We start from the raw sequence: 16,508 nt of genomic DNA, 5'->3' as shown, positions 1-16,508 counted from the left end.
AAGCTGAAAGAAAACGAAGAGCTGAGCAGAACTCAGCTGAGCCTCGAACACAGTACTAGATGTTGAAGTAGCGAAGGAAGCTCATCGAAAATGCGTGAATTGAAGTCCAAGTTGTTCAAGGACCGCCTTCGCTCCCTCATCCGCAGTAAAACCCCGGAGCGGAACACTGCCGAAGCTACTGGTGCGGGTCCGCCCGTCGAAGCCCCGCAACCTGAGACCAACAACAGTCGTGACACGGCGAACGCTGGCTCCCATCCGGATGCCCAGTCTCAGACGCCTCATGCCGGCGAGAATCGCCTATCACCAATCAATGACCGAGTCCCAGGACCAGTCGAGGCTAGAAACGACCCGCCATCCCCAGTCTTGCCAGAAGAACCCACAAAGGCCGGCATTTCATTTCGTCTGTGGAACGAGGCATACGACTCCATCGAGGAGAAACAGTCTGAACTGGTGGAAACTTATGAAAAGATCCTGAGCCAGCAGATTGCAGAAGGTATGCCGTACTGTGTCGTACGCACTGGAATTATAATCTAACCCCGCGTAATAGATGGTGCCCTCCGGGTGACGACGGGTAATGCATTTACCAACTGCACCGGACAGGAACGCCTCGCACTCATGAAGTCCGCGGTGGTAAAGTCGGTTGAAAGGGCAAACAGACACGAAAGCGTTAGAGACGGCATAATCGAAACTTCAGCGTTCATTGCGAATCTCAATAAGATACTGGGTGGCATCCTCGAGCCTTATCCGCCGGCTTCCATGGTATGGTCCGGTATATGTACCGTCCTCCCGGTGAGTTGCTGCTTTGGCCCTGGGAAACAGCTTCTCGTCGTCTGACACATCTTTAGATCCTCGTTAGCCCCTTCGTTGCCGACAAGGCCATGGCCGAAGGCCTTAGCCATATCATTTCTCGCATGGATTGGTACATGGACCTATCTAATGTCCTGCTTGAAGACAGCTGGGAAAGCAGCGCCGTCTTCTCAAAGCTCAGGGTCAACGTTGAGCAGAGGATTGTGGGTCTCTACGAGGCCCTGCTGCAATACGAAATGCAGAGCGTCGCGTACTGCTTCCACGACCACCCAGTCGTGAAAAGCATGAAGACGATACTTGGTTTCAACGATTGGGAGAGCCGCCGAAAATCCATCGACCAACTGGAAGCAGGCCTTGAGAAGGACCTGGACCAGTTCGCAAACCAGGAGATGGTCCAGCATCTTCGTGGCTTGTCACAGTCGACCGGCGATATCTCCCGGGGGTTTCTGCAGTTCTTCGAACATCAGCAGCAACTTCAGAGGCACGAGATTCTTCGTGAGCGAGCCGAGCGACGAAAGCACCAGAGCAGCATAACCGGCCAGTTTAAGACAACCCGCTATGAGGAGCAAATGAAGTTAAACCCAGATCGTGTTCCAGAAACATGCAAGTGGTTCCGACAGCACGAAAAGTTCAAGCAATGGCAGACAGAAAGCAACGGGCTTCTTCTCGTTTCGGCGGATCCTGGATGCGGGAAATCCGTCCTAGCTCGCTACCTAGTCGAGGATGTCCTGCCTTCCGATGATCCGGCTGCCACGGTGTGTTACTTCTTCTTCAAGGATAACCCCGAACAGGCAAGCCTCCCCAACGCACTATGTGCCTTGCTTCACCGGATATTCTATGAGAATAGCTCTCTCGCCGACCACTGCGAGGGGCAGATCAAAGCTGCCGGGTCAAACCTCCACTCGGATTCCACGTCGCTTTGGGCAATTTTTGAAACGGTGGTCAGTCACCAAGACGTCGGTCAAGTCATCTGTGTATTGGATGCTTTGGACGAGTGCGATCCAAGCGGGTGCCGCAGCCTCCTGCGATTGTTGAAGAGGTCCATGCTCTCATCAACCTCGAGTATCCGACAAGGTCGCATCAAGTTCCTCATCACCACAAGAGGGTACCCAGAAATCTTGGACGAATTTCAGGACTTTGAGTCGGCGTGCATCCACCTCTCTGGAGACAGCACTGGAGAGAAGCAACAGATACAGAGGGAAATCAACCTAGTCCTCGACCACCGGCTTGCTAAGCTTTCGGCTAAGAAGAGGTTATCACCGGACAGACGGACTTTGATCCGAGAAGCCCTCCGATATCCCGAATCCGAGCAGAGGACGTATCTCTGGGTCAGTTTGGTGTTTGATGTCTTGGATCGCAACTTCAATGACACTCAGGCAGGGTGGGAAAAGCTCATCAAAAATCCACCCACGACCGTTTTCCGAGCATATGAGAAACTCCTGGAGCGCGTCGACCCAGAGGATATGGAACGAGTCAAGATCCTCTTTGATCTCATCATTGCAGCAGAGAGGCCTCTTACTTTAAGCGAAGTGAATATCGCCATCCATGTGAGAGACCGCATCGGGGCCTACTCAGAAGCCGAGCTGGACCTTGCCCCGAACGAGAATTTCCGCAAATGGTTGATACATACCTGCGGGTTCTTCGTCACCGAATATGCCGACAGGGTCTTCTTCATACACCAGACCGCCAAGGAGTTCCTCTTACAAGACGCGGCCAAGGGCGAACCCAACGTTTGGCGAAACTCTGTCACGATGTCGCAAGCGCACCGGTCGATGGCAGAGAGTTGCATAGCATACTTGTCAATGAAGGTTTTCACGAGTCCTGCGTTCCGCAAAACAGTTGCAGAATGCTACAAGAAGTGCGACAAGGATATAAGGATGCGCCTGGGATCTAACAACTACGCTGTGTTTGAGCGCGGCATCCCTTCTAAACGATACCGGTTCTTCAACTACGTATTGCGATACTGGGTAGGCCACTTTCGATCCGCCCAGGAGTTTGAAGGATCGGCTGTCCGGGACATAGATAAGAAGTTTGACGCCTCCTACTTCTCCCTCTTCGACGATAAACCGCCCATCACTATGCCGTGGTTGGTGATGGCTGCGTCTTTAGAATGGGCTAACTATGCCAAGTTGACCGAGATGAATGTGGAAACCCGTCGGTGCGTTGCGTCAGTTACTGTTGCTTCAGTGGCTGCTCTGTTTGGCCATCTCCGGCTTCTCCAGCAATATACAGAGCAGAATGGTGCCGCCGACTACCAGAACCGGGAAATGGGGCAATATCCAGACGCAGCTTCCGATGAAGATGAGCCCCCCGACCAGCCGATATTCTTTGCCGCAATGGCGGGGCGTATCCATTGCCTCGACTACATACTTTCCAGGTCTGTTCAACAAATCGGCGCTAGAGATAAATTGCAGAGAACGCCACTCCATATAGCTGCACGGTACGCGCGGCTCCCCATATTGAGACTTCTTATTGATCGAGGAGCCAGCGTCAACGCCAGAGACCAAGCTGGTCGGACAGCGCTGGATCATCTGATACGATACAATCGCGCAGAGAACGATATCGTGGGCATTATTCGATGCCTCATCTCCAATGGAGGGAAGTACCGTCTCCAAACCGACTCTCTTCTTCATATCGCCGCATCTCTCTCGCATGAGACCTTCCCAGAGCTGCAGATCCTAGAACGTGAGCATCAACTGGACTCATTAGAGCCGACTCATGTTGCCTCGGAGATTGACCTGTCCTCCGATATCTTCAAGGCAGCCTACGGACAGTCCTTCATCAAGTTCCTGATAGACAACGGCGAAGACCTCAACTCCCGGGGCGTACTAGGGAAGACTCCGCTCCACCTGGCCTGTATTAATGGCCGAGTCTGGAACGCCATAATCTTTCTCCATAACCGGGTCGACATCAACGCCCCGGACGATTTGGGCCATACACCCCTACACTACGCCTGCAACGCCAAGAACGGCTCAACCCTCGTGGCCATACTCCTCAAATACAAAGCCAGTGTCACCGCCGCAGACCTACGTGGCCAGACGGCGCTTCACTGGGGGTGTGGGCAATCGAACCCCGATATCGTCCGCCTGCTCCTCGAAGCCGGCGCCGCAGTCAACGCCCCCGAGCTAAACGGCGCGACACCCCTAATGATAGCCTCCGCAAACCAAAACCTGTCACTCAGTACCGCCAGATTGGACCTCCTCCTCCGCCACGGCGCCGACGTCCGCGCGCGAGACACCAACGGCCGGACGGCGCTACACTATGCCTACGAAAGGCATGGAGCGCTCATCGTCGTCAGGACGCTGCTCAGCGCGGGCGCAGACATCGAGGCACGCGACGGCGAGGGCCGGACGCCGCTGCAGGACGCGTGCCACACGCATAATGGAGGGATGGTTAGGTCGTTAGAGAAGGGCGTGTATATTTCTGTGCCGGAGGATTGGATGCCGATGGACATTGCTGTTGAGAGGAGGTCGGAAGGGTTTGTGGAGTTACTAGAGGGTCGGGTGCTAGAGGAATAGGGTCTCGCTGGCCGTGTGTTACGATTTGTCGACAAGGGGAAAACAGCGCAGTCCTTCTTGCTTGATCCTCGAATCGGCGGCATTAAATCCAGATCTGTCCCAGCTTATAGTTGGTGGGAGGTCTGTCGCTGACCTTAGAGAGACTAGTCCTGGGAGGTCGGGTCGGTCGGTGTCCATTGTGCAGTGTCTAATGTGCCTGCCTATTGTTCCCTCTAGGTACATTTAAGCCATCTTCGCTATCAACACCCAACCCGAGTCACGTCGCCAGACCAACGACCAATTTTCCACCGCTGATTTCTCCCCTCCTCATTCTATCCAATCCCTTATTGACACTGCCGAGACCTTCCTGCACGTCAATGATCCTCGGAATAGCAATAACACCGTCGGCGAGCAGCCTCTCCAGCCAGGAACACAACGTCTCGCCTATCGATGGCACCTCATGGAAGAGCTTGACAGGGATAACATGAAAGAACACCCCACCCGGCCTCCCCCCCTTCGGAAGACCACTCAAACCAACAAGATGAGCCGGGGCCACCGCCTCGGTCGGGGGCGTGCTGGGCGGGGAATCGACATCAGCGGCACCGTTATGCAGATGGACATCCTCCGCCGCCAGGGCGCGGAGCAGCAGCTCTGCGGTGTCGCGGCCGCGGGTGTCGATGCCGAAGCGCAGCTTCCCGCCCGTGTTGGCGCGGAGCACGGCGATGGCGCGCTCGGGGTCGTAGCTGTCGACGAGCAGGTCGGGCCGCAGTGCCGGGTCGTCGGATATCCGCAGGCCGTGCTTGGCGCTGTCGACCACGGAGGCGACGCGCAGGCCCGCCAGGCGCGCGAGCTGGATCGCTATCGTCGCTGACGTCGACGAGCCGCCCCATATCGCGATCCAGTCGCCTGGCTTTGCTCGCGAGGAGGCCGGGATGCCGCTTAGGCACTCGTCGCGTATGTCGGATGGGAGGGTGCCCGGAGGGAGGGCTCGGACGAGGTCGAGGAGGTCGGGGCCGTCGTGGACGTGCGTGAAATCGATGCCGAGACACACGCCGAGTGCGAGCGATGCTGCAACGTAGGCGACGCCGAGTGTGGCCCCATCCCTCAGGGACACACGGGGCGGGATTCGCACGACATTGAAGTCGGATGCCACCACGTATTCTTGGTATGTCCCTTTGCGTTGGTCCCGGTAGTCGGTTGAGATGACGATAACCTGATCCCCGAGCTTCACCCTTGATGGAGCCTTTGCTGCCCTCACAACTGCGCCCGTTGCCTCTCGCCCGGAGATATACGGTAGCTCGGGAATACCGAATCCGAAGTCTCTACAGACGAAACTTCTGTCAGCATCATGGGCTGCTTGGAGCTGACTGCTCCCAGGAAAATTGGACGCACTCACGGAGCCTTCCAATCTATTGGGTTCAGTCCGACTGTGTGGCTTCTCACCAGAAGCTCGTGGTCTTGCCTTGTATCCGGCACCGGATACCCGTCGGTCAGCTGGTATTGCTGCTTGACTCCGTGAAGAAGAAGGACAGTCTGTGTGGTTGGTATGTCGACAGGGGGGATGGAATTGGAGCTGGAGTCGGAGTTGGGAGACGAGATGTTGCCAACGGCATTTTCTGCCCCCAAGTTAACTGTTTCCTTCTCATTAATGCCGGTTTTCCTCCTGCTCTTGCGGGAGAGCCATCGGGTTCGGAACAAGCCCCCATCCATCGTGATTGCTGGTTATGGTAGGTAAACTGGCAGGTCAGATTGCCAGCGAGTCTAGGGGATTAACGATGGGTATCGTTATAATTAGGGTCTGGACGTGGAGATATGAGGGACTGGCCTGCAGACTCAGACTGTGGCGCGATAACTAGCAGCTGTTGCGTGAGGGCTAGGCATGCAGCATAACTGTGCCTGCATGTCAATAAGCAACTCAAAGTACTCACCGGGAGACGTCTAGATTACCAAGCCTCCGATTACCGGTGTCAGCCTGGTCCCAAATGGCTGGGCCATTTGCAGGAACGCAGCTCCGACACGGGCTGGCACCTGTTTCACGTGGCTTCCTGAAGAATAATTACATACTGCAATTGCCTGGACCACTGGCCGGCGGCCCTTGCACGGTACCATGATGAGGAATACCCATCATTTGTGCTAGACTGCGAAGTTGAGCAACGAGGTATTTTTCACTAGCCGTTTGTTGATCGATGGCGCAACTTAGATATCTCGATTGCGCCATCCGCCAGCCACGTGCTTGGCCGTCCATATTGGTTATTACTGCTCTACACACCAGACGCTAGAATCGATGTCTCCGCTTCATGTACCAGTCAGGAACGGCCATTCTGAGGATGCTCGGTATTAGTCTTCTTCCTACTTGTAGTAGGAGGTAGGTAGGTAATTACTAATTACATGCTCGACAATCGTAAGTACTCGGTACAAGTACCATCCGAATCCCATCGTAGACTCGCCACCCGGCCCTCCGTCCCGATACCGGTTCGATAGACGAGTTGGCTCATCCGGATACAGTCGAAAAATAATTAGTACCTTCGGATCTCGTGGGGTTATTTAGGAGACTGCGTCAAGCGCGGCAGAAGGTTGCGAAAGGTTGTTAGCCGGCCACCGATTGGAGCTAATTAATATTTTCCTCTTTCATCTTTTCGCCCCATAACTGGCTCTTTCTGATGCTAATTAGGAATCTGGACGGCGACGAAGCATGCGCGACCTGGATTGTTCTAGCCTGATCAGAACCTGGGCTGGGCTGCACTTGGAAAGCTCAAATCTCCGTCAGCTTGGTTCTGAGTTCCGAGAAAATGTCTCAGTTCTAGCTCTCATCCGAGGCAAGGGGGCCTATGTTTGGGAACCGCCTGCCAAAACTGCAGTGACAGACTGCTGTTTTATGATTACGGCTATCGGCGTGAGCCACCATACCGCAAATAGGAAAAACAAGATCCCGCCTCAATGCTTGGCTGACTTCTGCGGCGGTCTGATGGTCAGCACTTTGCCTGGTGAGACTGTTGAGAACTATGCCGAGGGCGAGAATAGCGGTGCAAGAAACGCAGTGCTCAGGTTGTAGCGTAAATTACCTGTTGGTCGGAGAGTATAGACGGTGATGAATGCCGGACCAGGGATGGAGCCATCGTGGTCTGTTGGACGGAAAAAATTCCGCGGATGGTAGGAGTCGAGAAGCGGGAGCCCTGGTCTGTTCAAGCAACATGGTTTTCATCCGAGTCAATTGGAATGCCATCGTGACAGTTACTACTGTAAACAGAGCCTGGATCACATAGCGAGTTGATGACACATTTCAATTAATCGGAGATGGTGGCCGCTAGGATTCATTCACCGCCTTCGTTGTCGTCATCCTCCTCCTCCTCAGAATTACCATCCTCGTCCTGTTCAACTACTTCCTCCTCAGATTCGGACAGTTCAGACCCTTTCGTTGATTTGTATGGATCCGCCCGGTGACGACTGCGCCTGCACCCCGGTGCCGAGCCAAGCTTGTCGCAGCAGGTCCACCGAAAGCCTTCGGGGTATTCCTCACGCATCTCCTTTGTGTCTATTATCCCGTGACAGTTCTCGTCGTGGTCGGCCCAAAAATCCCCCTCATAGTCCACTTCTAGAGTGCCTATAGAAAGATATGATCAGTCTGCATCCAATGTGTAGGACATACTGAGAAGGTGGGGGATGTACCGGAGTGGTATTGGCAATCTTTCGTGATATTATGGTCGGGTTCGAAGACATCGTCGCACTGAACGCAAATGGCGACCGAGTACTCAGCTTTGCGTTTGCGAGCGGACACAGATAGAAACTTCGCGGCTAACGAGGTTGCCTTCTGACAGACCCGGGAATCATTGCAGAGGAAGATCAGGATGGAGCGCGCATCTTCGGCGGAGATGGCCTTGAGTACATCCGTATCGCTAGCCCACGGCGTCATAGTTTTGTCGATCTGCGATATCTCGACGTGTAGTGATTAATTTTGTTTAGAATGGTGTTCGCAGAGAACGCGTCGACACGCGAAACACGGAAATGAGGTAAACATGGTGGGGCCGGGGCCGGGGCCGGGTCTCGGAGCCCCACGTTGAGGGGAATTCCGTATTGCGCGTAAGATCCCCGATTGAACCCAAGCCGATTAACCCGTTACCGTATTGAGACATTAGGGTACATTACAGAGACTTGTTCCATAGTAACTTGAGATGTCGCGTATTACTGATAATTACAACGCAGAATCTCGACTCTCGGAAGATTGCTAGACAGGAAGCAAAGAGTGTGAAGAGAGCAGGCTTGTCATGACGCATTTAAATCTTGGAATTGAATCTTACCAAGTAACCCATTTTCGACGCAGCAGTGGTATTCCCCGAATAACGCCTATTACATTCCGCAAAGTGATTGTTTAGATTTCCACCCTGTCATGCACGGATTAGCTCTTCGCGTCAGGCAGGTAAACACGCAATAGGCCCACTCACGGACGAGGAACCTCCCTGTCCATCTCCCTCAGACGCAGATCCCGCGCTGCCCTCTCCTCGTCGAACATGACTACGAGGTCGGCATGCCCCCTTTGCGCGGCAAGACTCGAGGGCGAATCGCCGTCCACGTCGATGTTATCCAGGTCGGCGTCGTGGTCGAGAAGCAGACGAGCGATGGCTCTGTGGCCGCCGTAGCCACACATGCTCAGGGCGGACCATCCCCACCGATCCCTGGCGTTGACGTTCATTCCCAAGCCTATCAACTTGGCAACCCGGTCGATGTCCCCGTCGCTGGCCGCCGTGATTATGTCCGTGTCCTTCTGGAACAGCTTCTTCAGCAATCTGCTCGGGTCCGTCCTCCTCCTCACCCTCGCCCGCGGCGGCGGCGCCTCGGCGGCGAGATACTCGAAGATATCCTCCAGCGGCCGTTCTGTCCGCTGCGTCTGCAACTCCTCCTGGAACTCCTCGTTGGCGGCATTCAGCGCCACGACGCTGGGCCGACGGATCGAGCCCTCGGCGCTGCCGTAGGCCGAGTCACTCGGCGCGCAGCCGGGCGACGGGGCTCTTTCTTCTGCCTCTGGTTCGTCCGCCGCGGCGTCTGCTGCCAGCGCCATCTTCATCCAGCTTATGATGTACTCGCGGTTCTCCTCGACGGTGGCGGCGCTGATGCCGACGTCGTCTAGCTCCCGCCGGAGCTCGGCCCAGACGCCCGGCGAATCGATCGTCTCGGCGGCGTTGGACGCCTCGGCTACCGAACCTTCTCGTAGGCCGGCTCGGACTTCGGTCATGAACTTGCTTAGCCTCTTCTCGATGCGCGCTGTGGAGGAACTGCGGGCGGAGTTATGTGGTCAGCGAATACACGGCAGCATACGCTTGGGGCGGGGCGGGCTTGCTTGATCAGTGTGGTGTTATACGCATTGAGCAGAGTCGTGGTCGACACGAGCCTCGACCGGACCTCAGATAGGTCGTTAAGGCCGAACCTCATGCGGTCCCAGGTCCGCTGGGCCTGCGTCCCCAGACTCTCGTAGCGGCTGACGAGGCCCTCGAGGTCGTTCAGCGTCGACGCGCATCCTTGGCAGAGGATCTCCAGGCGGTTCCGCCGCGAAATGTCCAGGTTGCCGTGCTCCTCGACGTATTCGGCCGTCTCGCGCAGGACGGCATCGAGCGACGCCAGCTCGGTCGATAGGCGGCGGAAGTCCTCGCTTGACTCCCTGCATTTCTTGTACAGGCGCCAGGCGATGCCCGCCACCATGAGGACGTCGCCAACGCCGACACCGAAGTTCATCCTGAGTGGTTGAGCTTGGATCGAAAGTGGACTTGCAATGGTGCTGGGCTAGTGGTGGATCTTAGTTAGCTTGGGAATGGGCTTATAATGGTCCCAAAAGGCGACGCTGGGTCGACGATGGCAAGGCAGAATTCCCCGCCTTTATGGGTTCCCCTCCATACTGCGCAGCAATCAATACAAACTGCAGTGCACTGCAGGGGACAGCGTTTAGCGAGATGTGATGGGAGGCTTGGTTCTGCTGCGGAAACCACGCAGGCCAATTAGGTATCCTCGAGAGCGCCACCACGACGGGCCCGCAATCGGGAGGGCGGGTAGTTAAGCACCAGCCTCCTCCCTTCATATGTCCATCGCGATCTCACCTTGCCCTGCCCACTTCGTCATTGTTTTGTTACCCAACTGATCGTCCAGTCTCGAGGCCTTGGAACAGCTGCTACAAGTACGCAGGAGGATTGGGTCTCGCTCACGATGGGAGAGTTCCAGGAGCAGAGTCCCCGCCATGTCGGCATCGTTGGGGCTGGAATTTCTGGCCTGCGTTGCGCAGATGTCCTGCTTTCTCGTGGATTCGAGGTCACCATGATTGAGGCCCGGGACAGAATCGGAGGGAGGGTATGCTGCGTGCTATGCTCGAGCTCTACAAGTCTCTAGCTGATGCATTGCAGATCTGTCAGTCAGACGAGCTGGGGTACACTGTCGATATGTGAGAGACGGCAACCTAACCCCGCTCCCCCTCCCTTCACCCCACCCATTTCGCACCAGGTCGCTTGGGCTGACAGGGGCAGTGGTCCCAATTGGATCCATGCCTGGACAGACTCGGACGAACCCCATCCGATCTACAGGGCTGCTACCGAGACCGGCACTCCCCTTCACCACTGGAACAACAAACAACTGATCTACGACTCCGCCGGCGACACCCTGCCCGACGCCGTGACGGAGCGTCTGTCCACCCTTCTCTGGGAGATCATAGAACAGGCCTTCAAGTTCAGCCAGGACGCTCACGACACCGGCAGAGCTGCCGACATTCCGAGCAAAGAGTCTCTTCATGACTTTGTGAAGAAGAAGGCCGAGGAGCTCGTGCAGGATGAGACGGAGCGGGGCCTCCTGGTCCAGATGAGCGAGATGTTTGGCGCCTACGTCGGCGAGCCCGTGTGGAAACAGAGTTTGAGGTTTGCCTGGATGGAGGAATGCTGTGGCGGAGGTCTGTTGTTCGCGCATTTTGTTCCAAGCTTGGCTGACTGACTTGCTGGCCGGCAGATGAGATGTTTGTCGAATCCAACTATTCCAGCATCCTCCAGCGTATTGCTGGCCCCGCCCTCAGGAGTGCACGCATTCTGCTGGGCAAACGCGTGACGGCCGTGTTGACTCCCGAGTCTCGCGCACCGGGAGGGAAGGTGACGGCGACGACGCAGAGTGGCGAGACGTTTTTCTTCGACGAAGTCGTCATCACGACGCCCCTGGGCTGGCTGAAGCACAACCTTGACGTCTTCTCGCCGCCTCTACCGGCTCGGATCAGCGCGGCGGTGAACAACATCGGCTTGTCACAGCTGGAAAAGGTGTTTATCACCTTCCCGTCCGTCTTCTGGACAGCCGACCCCGACGCAGATACATTTCCGTGCTACGCCAACTGGCTGGCCCCGGACTATGCAGGCGACACCAACCCGCAAGGATGGCCGCAAGAGATCTGGGACCTGTCGTCCTTCAAGGCGCCCAACAACCACCCCACCATCCTCTTCTATCTCTACGGCGACTGCTCCCGCCACATCGTCGACACGATTTACGGGAAGCCCAAAGACGACAAATTCCGGCTGCTCGACGATTTCTTCCGCCCGTACTACTCCCGCCTGCCCGGCTTCGCGGCGGGGGACGAGAGGTGCGTCCCCGCGGCCATCCTCGCGACCGAGTGGCTGAAAGACGAGCTCGGCGGCGGCGCGAGCTACTGCAACTTCCCGGTGGGCATCGAGGAGGCCGACGAGGACGTCTTGGCTTTCCGACGCGGCTGCGAGGAGAGGCGGCTGTGGTTCTGCGGCGAGCACGCCGCGCCGTTTGAGGAGTGCGGCACCGTCGCTGGCGCGTACCTGAGCGGGGAAAATGCGGCGGAGAATATCTCCCGGGTCTACGGGGTGAGCTGAGAGGGAGATGACCTCGAGGCGAGCCTGCTTTTCCTGAGAATTAGGTGGCAATCAATGTTCCTGGCAAATTACATGTCTAGAGTCGGGCCAAAGTAAGGAAACTACTATGCATCCAAATATTATCAACTGATAAGGGATCTATCACAAATTGGCGGACCTGACACTATTGTTATAAAAGACAAATCTCGTCATTTCGTCCTTGCAGGGCTGCGGGGGGCCGCTTCAGTGTTCCTTGCAGCCCTACGACGCTAAAAGCTACACTACGAGTCTACGACAATACCGGACCACTCAGTGGGTAATAGCGGTTGACACGAGGTCGTCGTCGTCGCATCCTGTCGCCTCTCCTGATGAAAGTGTACGTGGAATCAGGCATCAGCCGGGGAAGGAGTTCTCGGGACCGATGCAGCATGTTGAAGCCCTTTTTGTGCGCAGTTACACCTCCTCTCGCATTTAATTGTTAGTGTGGCAAGGGTGACACAATTTTAGATGGCGCTGGCAGTATCGCCCCACCAGGTATGTACTCATGCTAATGTTTGAAATGCTAGAGGAGGTGTGCCGCGTCCAATCACATCGTCAGCCAAACCGCCAGCACCAGGTTCGCTCGCCTATCAGATTGATGCCCAACCTAGCAACAACATCACGGCCTGGTGAAATGAATAGCTTGCTGACTAACAAATACAAAACCTTGACTAGAGGGAATAGAGAAGCTTGCTGACTAACCAAAGCGTTTACTGTGGCGTTTCTAAGCGCTTGTTCAAGCCGACAAAACGGTGCCTCTGTAAAAAGCAGAAAACTGCACCAAAGAGATTCAACACGCTTTTTTTTTTACACTTACTCTTCTAAAGTACCTTGATACGCGCTAACCTGCTATAGCCCTATGCAGAGGTGGATAGATCATGGTTAATATAAATGGCCCAACTTAGCCTATTCCTAACAATGTCACCACCAACTATAAAATGGTAAGCTCCCTATCAGATTATTCTAGTCTCACAAACAGCACACTATCTCTTCCTCTTTGGAAATTACCAAGCTATCCAAGATAGTTGCTTGCAATGCTAGGTTAGCGCTTTATATGCAGTACAATCCTATACAGAAGAAAAAAGCCTGCAAGTATATAAAAGAGTACGCATTGCAGCTAATTAACAATTCTACTCTTGTCTCCAATAGTACTAAGAAAAAGCAAGACTGCCTTTAGGCTATGTAGCTTAAATATACAGCATATGCCTTTATTCCCCTTCCTACGCTTTTCCTTGTAAAGAAAGATGCTAATAATATTACAAGGGTATGCAAGGTTGACTTGCTTGTCAGTTCTAAGGCTGCTTAGGTTAGCTTTCTCTGCAATCCTAGAATCCCTACATATAAGGCTCCCTTTAAGTTGTTCCTTAAAAGCTATATGGTAAACACAATGCAGATATGCATAGTCTTAGACTCTCGCAAGCGTATACCCTAGCAAAAGTTAAACTCTTTGCACAGTGTTGTTAAGGTGTAGCGCTAGCTAGTTGCCTAGGCTAACTATCACATTATGCTTTTAAAAAGGAGAACCAAGCTTTCCAAAGCGCATAAATAGAGACTTTGTCATAGCGTTAAAGAAAAGAGTATAGTAAAAAGCCTAACTTACCTTATAGTTTAAGTAAGTTAAGCTACGCCAATGTAAAGATAATGCTATGCTAACCTCTTTGCAGTAGATTTACGTTTACCTTAGCCTAAAGCTTAGGCTAGAAGCATCTCCCAAGTATGTCAAGGTTGCAATAACTAAAACCAACATACAAGTTATGTTTTGAACTGTATAGACATATGCTTTTGACATCTCCTGCATATCTATTATCTATATATCCTTTTATGCCATTATCTTTATAGAAGCTTTAGAAGGCTTTAGACTAGGCACTCTTATAAACTTGCTATATAGGTAGTTTAAGATAGCAGTTATGCATAACCTTACAAATCTAGCTAAGACAAAAGTCATCTGTATAATCTAGATTAAGCAAAGCAAGATTAAAGAAGCTAAGCAGTTTAGCAAGTTAAACAATAGTGGCTAGTAAGTTTCTCCTGTTTATAAAGCAGGTTTCTTAAACTATGCATAGACTTAGCTGTCTTGTTTTTCCAAGCTAGACGCTGCTTTCCAAAGCCTACTTGCATACCAAAGAAGTGCTAATACTTTTAGCAGAATCTGTTTTTCAATTACGCTTGTGCCTAACAAGACATTCTGCCTTGCATTTCTTATTTTTGCTTAGGCAATTCAAGACAATGCATTCAAGGCAAACTATAAAACAATTGACAAGATATTTGACATGCTAAACTTAGACAATGTAGATTACATCCCTTTAGCATGAAAGGAAATATCTCTTAACAAGCATATCTTTCTAATTACCTATGCTATCTTAAACTAGCTGTAGATTTATATTCTAACTATTGCAAGCTATTAAAAGCTGTTTTGGCTATATAGTCTCTATGTTGGCACTAAAGGTTAACTTAATAGTAAGTTTATGTCTTATTACAAGTCTCTACTAATTTTTTAGTCTAATGTTATTGTCTTAAAAGTGCTTTTTAATTATTTACGCAATTATATTCTTTCCTATACCTTAGTAGTCTTTAAAGACAGCTACTAAACTTATCATCTCTAGGTTAATCTTGCCAAATTAGCGTTTGGTGATAATGCAAGACATAAAGATGCCTTATTTCAAAAAATCTGCAACATATCTCTAACCTAAAACCTAAACACCTCTATCAATCTTAACCTAGATAACTATCAAAGCTTTGAAAAGCAAAGGGATATCACAAGTTACCATTTCATGATTAGAAAAACCATAGACAGGAAAAAAAGACACCTGCTGCAATTAAAGCTAAATAGCACTTTAAAGACACTCAAGTGCCTTAGGCTAGTTAAAAAAAGGCAGCAGTACTTTGATTATGTCAACAGTTTACAATCTTAAGGCTTAAGTATGATAAATTAGCATGTGTTAGAAAAACCTTTTGTCTATTCAATAGCTTTTAGAGTAGCTAAGGCACTTCTAGATACTTTAACTTATTTCTTAAACCTTATAGCTACTTTAAGGCAATACAAGACTTAGATTCTTCATTTTTTAAACAGCAAGGCACTTTTATCAAAGTAGAGAAAAGGAAAAATCCTGTCTTATATTGCAAGACAAGAGAATAATGCTAAGTCAAATACAATGTCTATATGCTATTTATACATTTAAAGCTTTAGCAATCATGCTAACTTAATAAAGCATTTTTAAAAAAAACATACTATAGATATAACCTTTAATTGACTATTCCTTTGCTTCAAATGCTGCTGTTTAGGCTTTTGTGATACTATTGTAGAAAGCTTTTGCTACTAAAGCAACTATGTTAAGACAATGCATAAAGAAGCACATGCGCTTAACCTTACATCTTAAACAATCTTAGTACATAACTGCTTAATTTGCCTGTCATAGCTATCTACTTTCAATGCGCTTATTATCTATATAAACTGCTATGTTGCAGCATGCTAAGAGCTAGTTTGTTGCTGCCTATGTCTTAACATAATAGCTAAGCTTAGCAGTATGTAGCACTAGATAAAGCATTGCAAAGCATATCATATGCTAAAACTAAAGCCTTGTCTTCTCTATAGATAGTCTTCTCTTTTTTCAAAAAGCCTTATGCAATACATTAACTTTACGCATAAGGAGCACTTCTAAAACCCTAGCCTTTGCCTAGCATATGACAGACAAGAGATTAAGGGAAACAAACTTTACAACTCTTTTATTTATTAGTCTGCATATGCAAGAATATTTCACTTTAGTTACCTAGATGCAAGTTTTGTACTTGTAAAGGCAATGCATAAAAAAGTTGGTAAAGATCTAGACATACCTTAGATAGTCTTGCTTGTTGCAATTGACTCTAAAAAACCTATATATGTCTTAGCTTGATATAATATTACCTTAATAGCAATTGACAGCTTAATAGGAGAATTAGGATAGAGCAGCTCTAGGTTTACCTGTCTTTTAACAGACATTGCTAATGATAGTATAGACTTGTCTATAATGTCTTTTGCCTTTAGCATATTATCTATTAAAGATACAAACTATAGGCTAAGTCTTAATACTAACCTACTTGTCTTAGATGATTAGGAAGATAAAGACAAATGACAAGGATAAGAAATATAATAGCAACTAAATTTTAGGTTTGTTAAGCCTAGGCATCTAACATGCCTCTCTAGCATATCTAAGCTAAAACCTTTTGCAATATATTTAGTTAATCTAGCTTTTGACAATATGTTAAAGATAGATGCTATAGAGGTTATTACAAATCAATCACACCCTTGCTATAGCCTTAGCATGACAAACCTAGACAGTAATATACTATTAGACACAAG

General features: G+C 51.0%; 5 protein-coding genes across 5 annotated transcripts; 2 read left to right on the top strand and 3 right to left on the bottom strand.

The window, feature by feature from the left end:
* Positions 1 to 60: 60 nt before the first annotated feature.
* Positions 61 to 4,453, top strand: QBC33DRAFT_211496 (uncharacterized protein). The gene is made up of 3 exons (XM_060422667.1): positions 61 to 493; positions 548 to 789; positions 846 to 4,453. Exons 1-3 carry the CDS (start codon positions 91 to 93, stop codon positions 4,323 to 4,325), a joined length of 4,125 nt encoding a protein of 1,374 aa, XP_060280232.1. The 5' UTR covers positions 61 to 90; the 3' UTR covers positions 4,326 to 4,453.
* Positions 4,454 to 4,581: 128 nt separating this feature from the next.
* Positions 4,582 to 6,399, bottom strand: QBC33DRAFT_498483 (oxidoreductase; the record flags this gene model as incomplete). The annotated part of the gene is made up of 2 exons (XM_060425618.1): positions 5,701 to 6,399; positions 4,582 to 5,626 (listed from the first exon to the last, which is right to left on the bottom strand). The coding sequence occupies exons 1-2, from the start codon at positions 6,012 to 6,014 to the stop codon at positions 4,582 to 4,584; spliced, it is 1,359 nt and encodes a 452-aa protein (XP_060280231.1). The 5' UTR covers positions 6,015 to 6,399.
* Positions 6,400 to 7,517: 1,118 nt separating this feature from the next.
* Positions 7,518 to 8,311, bottom strand: QBC33DRAFT_211465 (uncharacterized protein). The gene is made up of 2 exons (XM_060422666.1): positions 7,971 to 8,311; positions 7,518 to 7,905 (listed from the first exon to the last, which is right to left on the bottom strand). Exons 1-2 carry the CDS (start codon positions 8,212 to 8,214, stop codon positions 7,616 to 7,618), a joined length of 534 nt encoding a protein of 177 aa, XP_060280230.1. The 5' UTR covers positions 8,215 to 8,311; the 3' UTR covers positions 7,518 to 7,615.
* Positions 8,312 to 8,341: 30 nt separating this feature from the next.
* Positions 8,342 to 10,387, bottom strand: QBC33DRAFT_613431 (uncharacterized protein). Its single transcript, XM_060432538.1, has 3 exons — positions 9,637 to 10,387; positions 8,744 to 9,571; positions 8,342 to 8,683 (listed from the first exon to the last, which is right to left on the bottom strand). The coding sequence occupies exons 1-3, from the start codon at positions 10,026 to 10,028 to the stop codon at positions 8,671 to 8,673; spliced, it is 1,233 nt and encodes a 410-aa protein (XP_060280229.1). The 5' UTR covers positions 10,029 to 10,387; the 3' UTR covers positions 8,342 to 8,670.
* On the top strand, positions 10,343 to 12,771 carry QBC33DRAFT_622493 (uncharacterized protein; the record flags this gene model as incomplete). Its single annotated transcript, XM_060432840.1, has 8 exons — positions 10,343 to 10,634; positions 10,688 to 10,725; positions 10,808 to 11,223; positions 11,280 to 12,145; positions 12,235 to 12,246; positions 12,333 to 12,509; positions 12,641 to 12,667; positions 12,700 to 12,771. The coding sequence occupies exons 1-8, from the start codon at positions 10,494 to 10,496 to the stop codon at positions 12,769 to 12,771; spliced, it is 1,749 nt and encodes a 582-aa protein (XP_060280228.1). The 5' UTR covers positions 10,343 to 10,493.
* Positions 12,772 to 16,508: the final 3,737 nt, after the last annotated feature.

Source organism: Phialemonium atrogriseum (assembly GCF_030411735.1).
Source record: "Phialemonium atrogriseum strain 8032-3 unplaced genomic scaffold QBC33scaffold_27, whole genome shotgun sequence".
NCBI classification, from domain to species: domain Eukaryota; kingdom Fungi; phylum Ascomycota; class Sordariomycetes; order Cephalothecales; family Cephalothecaceae; genus Phialemonium; species Phialemonium atrogriseum.
The sequence above is the reverse complement of the archived record's forward strand: the minus strand, read 5'-3'. Positions and strand labels throughout refer to the sequence as shown.

Coding starts and splice junctions, on each gene's coding strand:
- QBC33DRAFT_613431 (XM_060432538.1), bottom strand. CDS start 10,028: ATGAACTTCGGTGTCGGCGTTGGCGACGTCCTCATGGTGGCGGGCATC. Junction 9,572..9,636: donor TATAACACCACACTGATCAA/GCAAGCCCGCCC, acceptor CTCCGCCCGCAG/TTCCTCCACAGCGCGCATCG.
- QBC33DRAFT_211496 (XM_060422667.1), top strand. CDS start 91: ATGCGTGAATTGAAGTCCAAGTTGTTCAAGGACCGCCTTCGCTCCCTC. Junction 494..547: donor GAGCCAGCAGATTGCAGAAG/GTATGCCGTACT, acceptor CCCGCGTAATAG/ATGGTGCCCTCCGGGTGACG. Junction 790..845: donor GTATATGTACCGTCCTCCCG/GTGAGTTGCTGC, acceptor ACACATCTTTAG/ATCCTCGTTAGCCCCTTCGT.
- QBC33DRAFT_211465 (XM_060422666.1), bottom strand. CDS start 8,214: ATGACGCCGTGGGCTAGCGATACGGATGTACTCAAGGCCATCTCCGCC. Junction 7,906..7,970: donor AGATTGCCAATACCACTCCG/GTACATCCCCCA, acceptor ATCTTTCTATAG/GCACTCTAGAAGTGGACTAT.